Source organism: Stegostoma tigrinum, chromosome 30, assembly GCF_030684315.1.
Source record: "Stegostoma tigrinum isolate sSteTig4 chromosome 30, sSteTig4.hap1, whole genome shotgun sequence".
NCBI lineage: Eukaryota > Metazoa > Chordata > Chondrichthyes > Orectolobiformes > Stegostomatidae > Stegostoma > Stegostoma tigrinum.
In genome coordinates this window covers 43,361,974-43,378,896 of record NC_081383.1, presented here as the reverse complement: position 1 = coordinate 43,378,896, position 16,923 = coordinate 43,361,974, and the positions used below count along the sequence as shown (strand labels likewise).

At 39.3% G+C, this 16,923-nt stretch overlaps 1 protein-coding gene across 1 annotated transcript in view; it reads left to right on the top strand.

Moving 5' to 3' along the window:
• The window catches only part of LOC125465672 (calreticulin-like), a 42,723-nt gene extending 28,421 nt beyond the window's left edge, over window positions 1-14,302 (top strand). The window contains exons 5-9 of the mRNA XM_059638570.1: window positions 1,394-1,603; window positions 2,951-3,064; window positions 4,312-4,455; window positions 6,482-6,574; window positions 12,853-14,302. Coding sequence (XP_059494553.1) covers window positions 1,394-1,603; window positions 2,951-3,064; window positions 4,312-4,455; window positions 6,482-6,574; window positions 12,853-13,077 — 786 coding nt within the window. The 3' untranslated portion in view covers window positions 13,078-14,302. The remainder of the gene's footprint in view (window positions 1-1,393; window positions 1,604-2,950; window positions 3,065-4,311; window positions 4,456-6,481; window positions 6,575-12,852) is intronic.
• The last annotated feature ends 2,621 nt before the right edge of the window (window positions 14,303-16,923 follow it).

The following is a 16,923-nucleotide window of genomic DNA, read 5'->3' as shown; positions in this document are numbered from 1 at the left end:
AAGTGCTATTAATCAACTGGCTTCTTCCCCCACCCCCACCCCCACCACATCATCCGTAATCTTTTGTATACCACAACTAAATCACTTGTGTTTCCAATTAATCATTTTACGTGCCTGGCAAGGGCAATGCAATGACACCAAAGGTAATGGAGAAGTAGAGAGTGTTGTTTGTTTGTTTGTTTTTCCCCTTATATCCAAAGTGTTATCTCACACAAATGAATTTTTTTTCCCCATCACCTTGTGATATTTTCATTTCTACCTGTTAACCACAACCACCAGCAAATCACCTGTGCTTCCAACTGAATATTTTACTTGCCTATCTTAAGGGCAATGCAAACCATCAAAGGTGAAGGATGGCGATTTGTATATTAATTGGATGCAGATGGTCAGCACGACCTCTGAGTTCACTTGAGCCCTATAACGGCCTGAGACTAATTTTGTTTATAGGGTTAGGAGTAACAATACCTTTTTTATCCCTGCTGCAGTCTACTCATCCTGCATTGTAACATAGTTTCGAGAAAATGTTGGTTAGATGGTGTCTACTTGTAATATGTATCTCTATATCATACATACAAAAGTGTGTCAAGATTGACTTGGGGACCCTGCAGTCTTTGGAACTCAACATCGAATTCAATAACTTTACAAACTGAATACCTTCCTCTATATCTTTTACCACCCGCGCACCCCTGGCCCTGTCACGATATGGGCTGCATTCAGTACAGCCAATTTCACTTACTCAAGATCCTCGTTATCAGCATTCTTTCTCCCTGGCTTATCATTATCTATACCTGTGTGTGTGTGTGTGTGTGTTTCTTTTTTTCTTCTTTCCCCCTCTGTTGTGTCTCTCGTGTTCCATTACACCTATTTGCTTGCTCCTCCTCCTCCTCCTCTTCCTCTACCATTTGATCTTATGGTGGGACAATGGGGTTTTCCACCCAGCACCTTCATCAGAACTGAGAAATACATGAAATGAAAATGTTTGAGTGTTTCAAACAGGCAGCAAAAACCATGGAATGGGATATTTGATTTTTAATCTCTACTGAGCAGACGGGTGTCAAACAACAGAAAAAGTATCTTGTGTGGGGAAACACAGACTAAAGAGAATGTCATACCTGAAAATCGAGACGTTTATCAAAAAGCTTCATTTTTAAGACCTAGTCTATTTCCCCTGTTTTCTGTTCAGTTTTCAGTTTTGCACTTGTTCCATATTCTTAACAGAAAAACCTAGTTCCTCACCTGTAGCAGTGGTAGTGGGCGGTGGGCAGGACTTACAAGCACAGATGTACTGGCATGCTTCACTGAATGGTGTGATCGATCATTGGGCTTCAAATTCATTTGCTTGGCCCTTACAAGTGGAAAGACGCCTTTTCTTTTTCTAATCATCCTTTTGCAGGATGATGAGTTGACCCACCTCTACACACTGATCATTAAACCTGATCAGACATATGAAGTTAAGATTGACAATGCAAAAGTGGAGTCTGGAAACCTGGAGGACGATTGGGACTTGCTGCCATCAAAGAAGATCAAGGACCCTGAGGTGTCCAAGCCAGAGGACTGGGATGACCGAGAGACAATTGATGATGTTGATGATAAAAAGCCAGAGGTGAGATTAGAACTGTTACCTCTATCTCCCTGTAATTGTTGGCAATGTGACCAATGGTGGATATGTATACCTGCTACTAATGAAAAATAGTTGTTTGGTTATTGTGAATTTTTTTAAAAGTAGTGGTATAATTCATCGCCCTAAACTGTGAACATTGTTCATGTTGGCAAAGCTGTTAAGCTTGAGACTGATGCTGCACTTTCTGTTGGCAGAACGAAGAGCAATATAGACCCATTAAGATTTCATATTTCATAACATGGTATTAGCAGCGATAACTTTAACTTTATAACAATCTCATCAGAAAAAAGCCTTAACTGAAGTCCTGACTGGTGGAATGCACTGATAATCGTTTCCCTTGTTCCACAAGACATAAGTCCTAATGAGAGCACCAAAATGACTATTTTGTTTAAACTGACTGACTGACTGCTGTTCTGGATAAAAGCAGTTCACGCCAAAAATAACAACACTTTTTTAAAATTGTAACATGCTTGCCTTTTATCAAGAACAGTCAAAATAAATTTATGGAACTTAAACCATACCACTTAAAACTCCAGCCCGGCCCCGGCCCCTGCCCCCCACCGCCGACCACACTCTGTCACTGTGTGTCTCACATACACGCGCACGCAATCATGATAAACACAAGTGGTGTATACAGTAAATGGATGGAAAGGAATACATATAGGGTAAATGAAATTGTAAAATATAAAAACTCAGACCAGTAAGAGTTATTTTCTTCACAGTCCTTTTAATTTTTGCAATAATGATTGACCTGAAGGTAATGGTTGTCTTTTGATTTAATGGGTCTTTTCTCATCTATTATTTCTTTTAAGCTTTCTTTTTTGTTGACTTCTTCCCAAACAGAGGGAGGAAGAGTTTAATGCTTTCTTTCTCAACTCTGAATACTTATACCCCACTCTGCTGCACTTAGCACTTAGATTTTCAACATGATGTAGCTCAAACACAGAGCTGTTGGCAGGCAGAATTGTCTTGCCTCAAAGATTTTGTCACTGTATTTGCAATGTCCCCTTTTAACCGCTACCAAAAGCGAATTATACTGTACAGCCCAATGAGAGGCAAACTTGGTTTTCAAATTTCAAAACATTCCTGGTATTCCAGTTATAGCAGACAGCTTCCATTTCAGTTTATAGTCCCAAATAATGAAAAATATGTGGTCTCCTATAGCCAGGAATAAACTGATATAACTATTGTAGATGTGTTAGTGAGAAAGCTGATGTTCCAAGAAAGTCATGAAGGCGATGAAAATAAAGAACAAAGAGGGATTTACTGACAATGCAAACAAGGTGACAACTGCCTGATCTAACTTTATCTCCCTAACATCAAATGCAGGATTGGGATAAACCTGAAAACATTCCAGACCCTGATGCCAAGAAACCAGAGGATTGGGATGAAGAAATGGACGGGGAGTGGGAGCCTCCGATGATCCCAAATCCAGATTACAAGGTATGGAGGTGGAACCGTTTGTATTGACTTAACTAATGGCCACAATGTTTTGGTATTACATAGAATTTACAACACCGAAACCAAGCATTTGACCTAACTGGTCTACTTCCTGTGTTTTATGCTCTATAGGACCCCAGTTCATTTAAACCAGTTCTAAGTACCAGACTTTAGAAGGAGACAGTGTAGAACAGACTTACTAATGCTTCCAGGATTGAAGAAGTCGCAGTAATGTGAAAAACTGGAGATGTTGGGTTGCAGAAGAGAGGGTTAGGAGAGACTTAATCGATGTGTTTAAAATCTTTTTTTTAGGGTTTAGAACAAAGCATCAATAACAAAAGGTCACCAATTTGATGTGATTCAATAATAGTCATTAAAAATAAATTGGGTAAACATTTGAAAGATATTGAAGGAATATGCAGAGGGAGGTAGTGGGAGTAACTCATTGCCCTTCGAGCGACTGGACCAAATGGCATTTGTGCAGTACATTTGAGCACCAACCTGTCCAGTCTTTATTGATGCTGATGAAACCATGAGTTCTGACATCATCTTTCTCTGATGCCTCTGTATTTTTTTTTCCGAACAAGGAGATGGCAACTGTTTTGGGTGTAAATTTGATAACAAAAGTTAATGCTCATTCTACCTAAAAATACCATGGCACACATTAGGGTTTTTTGACCTTCCCTGAATATGTATGCAAATATAGTATCGATATAATTCCATACATTTAGTGAGTAGCCTTATCCTGTAATACCCCACGCAATTACATGGTAACTCTTCAACTGAAACATCTTAACAGAAACAAACTGTCCATTTTTGTCAGCTACGAACAAAACATACTAAACATTTGCAGAAATATGTACTTTTGAACATGCCGAGTGCAGTTACCAATTGGGTTGTTAAATGCAAGGGAAAGTGGGAATACACCTTCTTCAAAATTTTCATTTAAGAATATTTCACCTCTTCTTTCTTCTCCCTGTGACGGAATCTGTAATCATCTTTTTAGTTAGTTCAAGCAAGGTAAATGCAGTATCAAATTTTCTATCAAACTGTTTGCCTTATCAATAATATTTGTTGGTCACATCCCTAGGAAGCAGGATTGCACCTAACACAAACTGTTTAAAATCCGAATACTTGTGACTATTAATTACAAAGGGCAGTTGCATCGGTTTAGTACATGTATTGCTGCCGTGTTTTATGGACTTGGAGTTTGTACGCTTGATTAAACGTTGACATCCTTTTGTGTTTAGGGTGAATGGAAACCAAAACAAATAAAAAACCCCAATTACAAAGGTGCCTGGGTTCATCCAGAGATCGATAATCCTGAATATGCTCCTGACACAAATATATACAGATTTGAGAACATTGGTGTGATTGGACTGGATCTATGGCAGGTCAGTAATGGGTGGTGATCATGACTGGTTACAGTAATAGCTAACAATGTTTACATTAGTAATAAGTGCAGTCAACAAAATGTGAGGCTGGATGAACACAGAGGCCAAGCAGCATCTCAGGAGCACAATTCTCCAGCATCTGCAGTTCCCATTATCTCTAAGTGCAGTCCCTGGGTTGCAAACGGGTTCCATACTTGAGTTTGTTCACAAGTTGATTATTTGCAAGTCATAACATAATACAGGACAATACAGAATAGCCACTCAGATCTTTTAAATTTACATTCCTGTTAAAGATTGCGCACACAGGTCCAAACATTCATAAATCATACATTTGTAAATTGGGGACCCCTGTACTCAGGACTGCAAACTTACTACTGCCAATAATCATCAAATGTGCTCCTAAAATATCATGTTTTGCTTTTGTCTTAGCAGTAAATCCACAGAAGTGTCGAACACTGTAACATAATGCAATACTATAGCTACATTGTAAATCATAACAAAAACTCTGATTAGCGTATTTGTTCACCTTTTCCAGTTTAAATATTGATAACCCAATCACAGTTACTGACTTTGGAGAAGTCGCTGAGGCAGAACGAAGCTTGCCTCCTAATAAAATCAACATGCTTATAGCACTTCAGGTTCTGGGTGATATCTGTAGTGATGTTTAAGTTCCTCTCCAGCAGTCCTAATAGCTCTGGGTTGCATGTAGTGTGAGCCAAACAAATTGAAAATTCCAGGTTTGTGATACAGCAGTTTGTATTGCAATTGGACTTCTAATAAGATCATTTTCTGTAGGCCTGGAGGAGAGATTATGCTATTTCTGCCCACCATTTAAAGTCCTAATTGAAGATTCTGGATTCAAACTCCAAATCAGGATACATTAACACACAATCTACTTTGACACTTCTGTGCAGTACCATAGAAGAAATGCTGTTCTTCGGATTAAACATTAATCCAGGGCCCGTCTGCTCCCTCAGGAGAATGTAAAAGGTTCTTTGGCACTAAATTTAAGAAGCTCTGGAGAGATCTATATAGCATCCTGGCTAATATTTTTGCTTATTTTCTGTTTGTGTTTGGAGGACAGGCTGCTCCTAGATTGGGTGTCACATTTCCTGTGTTATAACAGTGTTCTACACGTCAAAAAAAAATTACTTAATTTTGTTCTGGATTTCCTGAGGTCACCGTGCTATATAAATAGAAGTCTGCCTCATTTATTTCAGTAAAACAATCTGTGTGGCTATTGAGGAAAAGTTGAATTTTTATGATAGAACTGCCCAGACAAGTTTTTAAAAAAACCTATTTAATGCTTCTGCATCCAATAATAATGTATTAAATAGGTTGCGTTAGCTTAAAAAAAAGGTCTGGGAACAGGACTCTTCCATCCAGCCCAATGGTTGAATGGAGTTCTCAGATTGCACTACTATGTCGTGGGTGTGGTGCAACTGTCAAACATTTAACACTTCTTTTCAAAGGTTGCAAAAATAGTTGGTGTAGAAAGTGGCAAAATTCTCACTGCTGCGCTACATGTTCCTGAGCTGAAGTTTGAATTGACTTTGGCTTCGCTGTCCTGAATTAATCCGCTTTGCAGTTAATGTGGCTGATTCCAAAAGGCAAGAACAGCAAGGATTGCACTGCCCTATCTAATCCTTATGTTTGAAGGTGTCAGCATTGGTTTAGTGCCTGTACCGACACCAGAGACTTGACTACATAATTTACTCTTCAGTACAGAGGTGCTTTCTTTTGGAGGAGTCTCTTCCAAATGCAGTAGTTCTAACAGATTGGAGTGAATAAATTCTATTAACACGTTTCTCATTACTAACAACAATGGTTATAAAGTAATGTTGTTTCTGTGAGTTCTCAGTCATCTAGTTTGCAAGATTAATCTGTGACCCCTTGAAATATTACACAACTTAATACTTTGTGACATTATTGCTGCAATTTATTATAATTGATTAGTATTGAATTTGCGCACACACGTGTAAGCTTACTACAGTTCAAGGACTTTATCCTCATTCTTGTTTCACAGGTGAAATCTGGTACTATTTTTGATAATTTCCTCATTACTGATGATGAAAAATATGCAGAAGAGTTCGGCAAGGAGACCTGGGGAAAGACCAAGGTGAGGTGGCTAAATTTGGAAAAGGAATGGCGAGAGTATTTGGAGACAACAAACTAATTTACTTAATTATATTAGAACGTTGATACTGTGGGACATTATTTTAAGAAAATAGGACACATGGATTTTTTTTGCAATATTTAATACCCTGAGTATTATAGGCACGGGCCGAGCAATGTGTCACTTGCTGGCTTTATGAACTAAGAAAATGTACCATAAAGATAAGGTGAATGGGGAGTGTGAAAGAAAGGAAAAATAATGATGCAAACTGTTTGAGACCGTCAAAATAGTTTGCTTACTCATTTGTTTAGTTTGCATTTTTCTCATTCATTTGGGTTGTGGGTAGCTGTCTGGCACCTCACTTCATGATGTAAACACAAAAACAAGTTAACTTTGAGGTGTGTAGCTGAGCCTGTTCCTATTCAAATCAGACATTGTACAGCACAGAACATCATCTTTAAATCTGTGATGTCTGCTTTGAAGAACAACTCGATTAATTCTACGCTTTAGTAGTATAGAACATGAGTTTTGTTGAAGCTTTTCACCTTGCATTGATCAGGATAGTTTGTAAGAAATCAACTTTGGAGAAAACAAGTGTTTGTACAATGAGAGGAGAATGCTGATTTCTACAGGCATTATATGTAATGCCAATCGTAGTCCATTTGCCAACCAATTAACATTCCCTTCTCTTGTAGTATAAATTATAGTTGTCGTCTTTACTGGTATTTTTGAAAACTGTTTTGATGACTGTAAGTTAAAAGTTCTAACAACACCTTTTTCAGCATTACTCTTTTTTTTTTCTCCAATTTAGCCAATTCTCTTTAAAAGGTTACTGTTGAACTTCTATCCATACTCTTGTCCAGCAATATATTTGAAATCTTAGCCACTCACAACAACAAAGAGGGTTCCCTCTTTCTGAAGAAGGGTCCTCCCCCGAAATGTCAGCTTTCCTGCTCCGCTGGTGCTGCTTGGCCTGCGGTGTTCCTCCAGCTCAGTCTCTGTTCTGTCTGACTCCAGCATCGACAGTTCTTACTATTTCTGAGGGTTCCCTTATGTTGCTTCTGGTTCTTTTGCTTATAATCTTAATGCTGTGGCATCTGACTTCAATCCTTCAGCAATTGGAAAAGTTTTTCTCTGTTTTTACCCTCTCTAAATACTTCATAATTGTAACCATTTATCAGTTCTCTTTATCACTACCTGTACTCTGAGAAGTTACAACTGTTTCTTTAATGCCTTTAAGTCTGTTTTTTTTTTTCCCCTAAATATATGGAAAACATCTAGTGCACTACTACCTTCGTTTTACCCTTTGTTACTTTGTCAAAAAACTGTCACATTACTTAGCTATAATTTTCCTTTAACAAATCGGTGCTGGCTTTCCCTATTAATTCCTGCTTCTCCAAATGAGAATTAATCTTGGTCTTGCCAAGAGATCGGTAATTTTATCATTCATGTTTGTTTGACTGGTGACCAGATTTATCCCAGTCATTTTATTGAATAGGAGAGTAACGTTTCCAATCCTCCAGTGCTCTAGCAACACTCCTGCATCCAAAGGAGTTTGAAAAGTTATAGTTAGAGATCTTATTTCCACAACTGCTGCTCTTGGCAAGCTGAGGTGCATCGCATCTGGACTGGGTGATGTGTAAAATTTTAATGTTGCCAAGTATCTACTTTCCATCTATTTTTATCTTGTTCAATATATCTGCTCCTGTCTCCACTGAATGACTTCAAAATTCATGCTTTTCATCAACTACTTTGCAGCTCTCTAACCATTTTGACCTCATTCATGCCCTCTGCTCTATTAGATTTCCTTACACAGTCACATGATTCTTTTCAATTACTTTTACTTCTTAGATTTACTAGATATTTTTGGAGTTCCTTTTTTGTTCCAGTTGTTCTTTGCTCAGCTTTAGTTTTGATCATGGATTTGGCCAGAAATGCAGGAAAATGGGGAAAATGCCAGGTGGATTTAGGTTAGTAATGTGATGAACAATAATTCACACTCCAATTCTTTTGATTCTACCTGTGCTCCTTTAGGATCTTCTTAAAATATACCTGTTGTGACAGCTTTTGGTCACCTCTCCTATTGTGTCCTAATGCAGTTGTATCAAATTTTGTTTGAAACTGTCCCTGTGAAGCTTTGAAAATTTCACTGTGCAAGTTGTTGTTGATTGGCAATGGCAATAAACCTCAAGTCCACAACAAACTCTGATACAAGGTGAGGAAAGCTCCAGTGGTGGACTGCTTTGTGAATTATTAGTCCAAAACTGCATGTTCCATTGATATCTCTCATTACTGTTTGCTTAATAGTTTTCAGGGATAAATTTTGTCTAATTTGTATTTGATTGTTTCAAAACCATTTGCTCCATGTCTTTCCATAGGAAAACTGTTCCACAGATTTTACCACTTAATCGCTTGGGGAGAGGGTGGCCCATTAGTGCAAAGGAAACCAAGTCTGATGTGAACTATGACTGTCAGACCTGGAAATCAAACGTTTTTAGACACCACCTCTTTCTCGGAAGTTATTTGGTTGTCTGGGGTCCTGGCAAGGAAGCACTCCAGTGATGCCTGCACTTGTTTCCCAAAGCATGGAAAACTCCACTGATCATAGTTAAGGTCAGCCAGTTCCAAAGTTTCCAGCCTTCTGATCATATTTAAAATGCCACCCCATCTTTTATCCCATTTCAGTAAAATCCAGACATTTGTGGGTTGGATTTGCCTTTTCAGTGCTCTCAATTTTTGCAACTGAATGATGACCAATCCCCTTCAGGTATATGTTTATGCAGATTAGTTTTTGCATTCTTCTTCAACTACATGCCATTTTCTCTGATATCAAAGTGAAGCAGCTTGTAGCATAGTCCCTTTCAGAATTCTAAAGACAGAATTACTGTCACATATTAATCGCTTTCTTTCTAAAGAGACTGTGCCATTCAATAGAAGCAGACCACGCAATCACTTGTTGCTCAGCTCCTATGTTGTCTCTTTGTTTTGCACACCATCAATGCATGTAACAGTATTAACAGTCACACCAATCACTTATGAATTGGAATACTTGCCTCACTATTGTCAGTATTGGTCTGTTAGTAAATCCTAACATTTGACTTGCTTTGGCCAGCCACCAAGCAGTTCCAGACTAGTTGTATTAAAGATCCTGTTGAAATTCAAATGTACTGCATTTATTGTAATACCCACCAAGGAACTTGTCTAATTTGTAATGAAAAACAGTCAAATTTGGTTAGCAATAACTCTCTTCACAAATCAATATTATCTTTTATTCCAAAAGACACATTTTATTTGTGTTACATAAAACAACAGTTCAAATTTGACATTACAAAGTGCTATGCAGATCAGTTTCTCAATATAATGTATGGCACTTGTGATACCTCACTGTATTTGAAATTGTGAATTAGATATAAAATGAATATTGCATATCAAACATACAGCATGAGAGGTCTAATATGAATTCCAATCTGTGTACTGTGGCCTCCTTTCAGTAAGCTGCTGTGACAGCTGCTCCCAGCTTTAGTGCATCCTTCGGCACGTAACCCTAGATGTTTGGAATGCGCCACCCTGTAACACTTCGTTCCAGATGAATAGTCTTTGGTCTGCCTGTACAAAGTGTCTATGACTGAGTTAACTGCCTCACCCACATTGTGTTGTAAACTTGAGTAATCATGTCCAAGGTACTTTATTCTTGTTTTGACTTTTTTAAACAAATGGAGTTATAAAGAATCAGACATTTTTTAAACAAAAGGCTTCCTTCCCAATAGTTGTACAGACATTAGTGCCCCAGTCAATTTCTGGTTAGGTTAAAATCCCTAAAGACTATAGCTGATCTGTTACTAGTTATCTTCATTGCCTCATCCTGGAGAGTGGAATTTTCCTGTCCCTAGAGGTAGTGAGAAGTGGATATAATTGGGTAAGTTGGTTCTAATGAGATTTTGTCTCCCCACTTAAGTGCTGCTGTAGAAGATCCAGGGAACTTTATTTGGTTTTTTAATCAACCTGTTAAGTGTTATGACATGCCTCTGGAGCAGGTGGCCTTCTGGGTCAGAAGTGGAGACATTTCCACTGCACTGCAAGAGCCTTCCCAGTGGGGATTTTTTTAAAGACAATTAACAAGCACTACTCATTATGGAGAGAGCAACACTGAAATACAGGGGAGGATAGGGAAAATGATGTTCAGGACTTGACTCAACACCAATTAAACCCCTTTAAGTGATTAATGACAATTTAAGGGCCTTAATTTGACATCCCAGATTTCTACTTTCCTGACAGGCAAGATAGGCGGATAATTTTACAACTGGGAAATTAGGATAACCAGCCTGCTGAGTTAGTGCACAGGCCTGCCTTTGTTCTAATCTGCTCCCCAGCCCTCCAAAACGCACATCCCAACAAAGAAAGAAAAATCACTTGCCTTCTTTCCCATAGGCCCCTGAGAAGTAAGACGTGACTGACAGTCTTTATTACCAAGAAACTGTCACCTCTGGCTACCATAAGACCATCAAAAACATAGGAACGAGTGAGGCGATTCCGCACCCCAAGCCTTCTGTTTTCTGTGGCTGAGATAATAACCTAGAGACTCTCCGTTAACGGAAACATACCCTCAGCACTTAGCTTATCAAGCCCTTTTAAGAACCATGAAGGTTTTTGTGGCCTGGGTTGCCATTGTTGAGACCTGTGATAGGCCATGAGCTGATTGGTGTGCACTCGTCGAGTTATCTCACTAGTGAGGGTGGTGTCTTGGTTTCTACCTAACACACGTGCCCCCATGTGTACCATTTGCTCTGAGGGCTTGTAGATGATTTCAGGAGATATAGTATCTCTGTGACTATTTATTAATTGTGCCCAAATTGACAGAAAAGAGTTTATATCCTTTCATTTTTGTTGTAATATTGGAATATAACTATGTTCTTTTCTTCTGAAACGGCTTCTTCTAAAAACTTCTATTGTTCTGGATATACATATCCCATTGTTCAGGATCACTACACCATGTCTAATACTAATTCCTAAGCCTTCACTCATAACTTTATCATGTAAATGTAAGTGCAACTTCTTTTTTGACTTTCCCATTTCCTAAATTGATTTGTTTTTCTTGAAGCATTGAAATTAGACACACAAATCTGTACACGTCTTTGGAACAAACCTTGAGCTGTACCATTACAATCAATCTCAATACTCCTTTCACATTGACTCTTTTATACTCCTGTAACTAATTTAACACATTTCCACCAATATGTAATATCCTGCACCCCAACAGCTTTACCCATGTCCTTGTTTAGTTGAATGCTAGCTAGAGTGTACATTACCAGTGGTATCCCACTGAGGAACTGAACCTTTATTTCCTACACCAAAAACTTTGCTTTCAAATTGAAAGTAAGGGTCTTGTAAAGTGAAAGTTTCTCAGCAGGCTATGAGGTTCCTAGCAGTCGAATTTCCAGGAAGTTGAACAGGATGGAGGAAGTCTTCTTGAGATTTTCTGTGTTTGAGGTATTGTTAGTTATCCTGGCTGCTTGCTGATTTGCAACTAATTGGATGGCTTTTAGTGGAACTCTCCCTGGATGTTTCTTCATGCTGATTTTAAAGTAGTCAACAACATGTCTTTCCCATCATTTTGACCTTTGCAAGTTTTTAGAATCGTTTTTCCTAAACAAATGTGTAGGTGGATTCCAACATTGTGTTGACATTCATCACCCAAGCATCACCCAGTCTTGTTTAGATGAGAGAAACGAGTGTAATATATTGATGGGTTGGTAGAATTCATTCATATCCACCTTATGCACATTTGAGTTTTGATGTTTAGTTTTAGTCAAGTTGAAACAGAGGCTGACTAGCTGAAAGTTTTTAGTTCTTAGTGTTGATCCAAAGTGATTTGTGAATTCTCCTGATGATAGTGAATGGCCATGTTTAAATTAGGTATTCACTGGAGACTTGGGACTGTTTGAAGCTCAAATGTCACAGGTAACATGATTTGCAGCAGTTAATAAGTCTGTATCCAATTATTCAACATACCAGCTTTGTCTAAAAATTCATAATGTATGGGCACATGACAACAGGAACCCATTTGAAAGAAATAAAAATTACTTGATATTCTGCTGACTCTGCAAACTAGTGGCCTACTACTTTTACTTCTGCCAAAGTACACCAACTGAGAAGCTTCCGTTAACTCATTTTTGTATTTTTGTGGGATAACAGTTTATTGATGCTACGGTTATAGGTCTGGCTGGATTGTTACTCCATAGTTTTCTCTTTACATATTTCTGATCTCTCGCTGTTTCGTTTAGGAGCCTGAGAAGAAGATGAAGGAAAGTCAGGATGAGGAAGAAAGCAAACGTATGGCTGAGGAAGCGAAAAAGAAAGACGATGAGGCTGATGAAGATGAGGATGAAGAAGATGAGGAGGAAGAGGATGAGGAGGAAGAAGAGGAAAAGAAAGAGGAAGAGGACGAGGAAGAGGAGGAGGAGGAGGATGCACCAAAAGATAAAACTAAAGAAAAAGATGAATTGTGAAATCTGTATATTGTCAGCCATGCCCAATCAATGTTTTTCAGCGATTTAATCCTTTCACCTCTATCATCTCTTAAGGTTTCTGACTGAAAGGTCTCCCAAATAGCAATGCAGTGCTTACAAACTTGAGGCTATGGGCTTTACTACTAAAAGTTTTCTTTGACATATAAACTACTTCACTACATCTTCCAAACGCTCTGACTCTAATGGGAATCAGTAGAGCTCAGGTGCTGGGCAAGCCTGTTGAGAATCAGAATCGTTGTTTTGTGCCATTAGCATCTAATGGAGCCTAGCAATGGTTGTAGTTAATTACTGGGACCTACTGATTCAAGCCATGCTGAAGTGAAGATTGACTGACTCATCTGAAAGTCTGTTCCTTTGACTCTTTTTTTGTTTTGCCCCATCATAGTCCTCTGGAAAAAGTTGTTGGTTTCTGGCAGCTATGTTTTCTTACTGGGAAGGCAGAATGTCTGAATCTGTCTCTCCTCTTCATGGTTGAGAAAATTCCTCAGGGCAGATGGGATGTAAATTTCCTTCTGTTGACCTAGAGATGCAGATTTGTTCTGGGGAAAACTCCTCAAACATTTTTCAATATTATTTCAGTTCTTCTGAATGAAATATTTCTGTCTGACCTGATGAATGTACTACCGTGAATAGTACTGGGTATAGATTTCATCCCTGACCCAATATAGTGGAGCATGAATACTGTGATGCCTCCTAAATTGAAGGGATCAAGAATTAAATGATAGCTGCATGTTTTTACATAGGACTGGCAAAATTAGCTATGTTGTAATTAAGCTGTACTGTATGTAAATTAGGACATTGATATAAATACTATGGCTGTATTACTTGAATGCAATGCAGGAATTGGAAGGAATGGAAAGTAAGGAAGTCACCTTGAGAAATCCACTTTGTTTTTATTTTAAATTTTTTAGCAGAGCTTTGTGTCAGGAACTTTTCTTCCAGTTGAGGAGGAGCTGGTGAATAGATTAACCATCGCATTGAAACTGCATTCACATCAGTACCCGATGGAAGATTCCATTGTTGGATCTTGGTGTAAATAATTGCAATCCTAGGTAATGCCCCACTTTTCAGCTGAGGTTTTGATTATTTTTGGTACCTTTTCAAAAACAAAATGAAGTCTGTCTTTAACTGATTTTGTAGGGTCTGAATGTATTTCCAGAGAAAACATTTTTGTTTTAAATAAACCTGTACAAAAATTGTCAAAGTTTATTGTGTGCTTTCTTCCTTCCATCAGTGTGGGGACCCACATGGCTAAAGAAATCTTCCATACCAGATTTTAAGTACTGCTGTTTCCTGAATAATCAGCTTTGAGATGTAAGAAATGTTCAGACTTCACTTCCAAAATCAAAGCAGCTGAGCCTTCAAATAACCACACTGGAGTTGCACACTAATCCCATAACTAATGTGATACTTGAATACAGCAGTCTTTGCAGTTGAGGGCAAATTGAAGCAGTAACATTTTTGTACTTTTGATGTGGGCCATTGAAAACAGTGATTACATTCCTTTGGCACATGTCAATTTTCAGCCTTCCTAATTGAAAGATCCTGTTTCGTTGCGGTGAGTGGGCTTGCAGGGTGAATTACATGTTTCTCTTACCTTTTTAACTAGTAATGGATTGATATTTTTCAAATTTGCATCTTCCTGAATGGGTAGGATTTTAAAAGAAAAAGGACTTTTTGTTTATATAATTGCCTATTTGTGGCCCCTGGATGTCCCAAAGAGCTTTATAATGAATTAAGTAATACATGTAATTTAGAAAATATGTCAGCTCATCTATACACCAGATCCCATAAACAGCGATGAATTAAGTGACTGGTTAAACTCATTTGGATGTTTGAGGAATAAATATTTGCCAGAACACTGATAATTTTGCTACCCATCAAATTAGATCCTCCTATCAAAACATTATTTCCTCGCATCTCAATCTTCTGCTCCTTTAAATCTATGCCCTCTGACCATTAACTCCTCCATCAAGGGGAAAAAATTTCATCCTATCTACTGTATGTATGCCCTTACTTTTTTACATCTTAAGACAATTGAGGGGGGACATGATTAAGGAAAGCAACCTGAGACTGCCTAATTTTGCATTATAACTGAAACTTGCCAATCCTGGCATTGTGCTGGTAAATCTCCTCTGCACCCTCTCCAGTCCAGTTATTACTCCTATATTGTGGATTCCAGAACTGCCCAACATTAAAATTGTTAGGGTAGTCTCGACTGACTGGTGGAAATCAGAAAGCTTCCTGATCAAATCTGCATTCAGGCAGGTGCGTTGTAATGTGAACGTTTTGGCAGAGTTCGTCAGGAAGCATGTGAGCCTGAGTGGGGTGACTCCGCCATGCAGCGGAGGCCTACGGGTCAAAGCCTCCATGAACATGGATGATGTTGCCATTTTCTGTTCGGATCCACTGTCAGTGTGCAGACTGGTGTGTACCTCTAACCAGTTTAAATTGACCTCAATGTCTGTCAAGGTAAATTGAAGCAAGAGTGAGGCCATGTTCTTTAGGAATTGGGCTGACCGATCTTTATCCTTTTCACCACCTTTTGTTTTTGAAAGTGCTGGGAATACGGTTCAGAGCGGCCAGGGTATGTGCTAAAACCTGGGAGGTGTGTATTGTAAAGGTGAGGCAGAAACTGGGTCTATGGTAGCACTGCTCCCTCTCTACTGTGGATAAAAACATGGTCATCAGGTGTGAGGGATTCTGTGTTGATGCACATGGCACAGGTCTGGCCCATTCCCTGAAATTGTACCTTTACAGTCACCTGAGCCATCTTCCACTTCAACTGGAGGTCAAAGATGGGCTGTGTTCACATGGACACCATGTACAAAGTTCTGGATAAGGTGCAGGGGTGGAGAACTTACCTAATGCCACCCTCATCCTGGCGGCCACATCAAGCTGTGCGTAGACCCTCGGTACGCAAACACCAAATGACACTATGTACTGTGATTCTACTTGCCCTGGTGTCAGAATCATAGATTCCCTACAATGTGGAAAGAGGTCATTTGGCCCATTGAGTCTGCACTGATGCTCTGAAGAGCATCTCACCCCATTCCTGAAACCCAACATATACCATGCACATCCCTGGATACTACAGGGCAATTTAGCAGAGCTAATCCATCTAATCTCCACATCTTTGGACTATGGGAGGAAACCGCTGAGCCTGGTGGAAACTAGGCAAACTGGCCTTGGTTCTGCAGAAAACTCAAAGTAGTTGGGCTGTTCTTTATCACCTGTACTTCATTGAAAAAGTTTCAATGAGAAACACCTTTGACCACAAGCCTGTCAGGAAGTGGTCAGCACGTATGGCCCTCAAGACCCTGTGGGAGAAAGGAAAGGGTTGACGCTGTCTGTGGTTCTGTAGGTAGACTGCACAAGTCACTTGGCAGAATGCCTCAACGCCAGAACTTTCCAATAAGCACCAACATGTAGCTTGGCTTGTGGTGAGAAGGGCACTGCCCACCTGAACCTTCATGCATGCCTTGTTCTATGTGCCACCACATGCTGCCCTCAAAGTAGCTGCCCTGGTGAAGAAACTGTCTCACATCCCCCTCCTGCAATGTGGCTTTGCAAAAAAGGCCTGGAGAGAGAGAGATGCAGTTCATGTCAAGATTTATCCCGAGCAATTCCGTGATGCAGGACTTTGTGCTCTATGGTCTGTTCCCTGAGACAAACATCAATTGCACCTGGAGGACTATCAACTTGGTGAGAGATGTCTTTGGTCTGCCCGAAACTTCGTGGTCTTTCAGTGCAAAAAGTTGGCCTCAACCGAGTATCAACTGGCGCATCCCAAGGTCCAGAACTACATGCTGAGGGATGCACTAA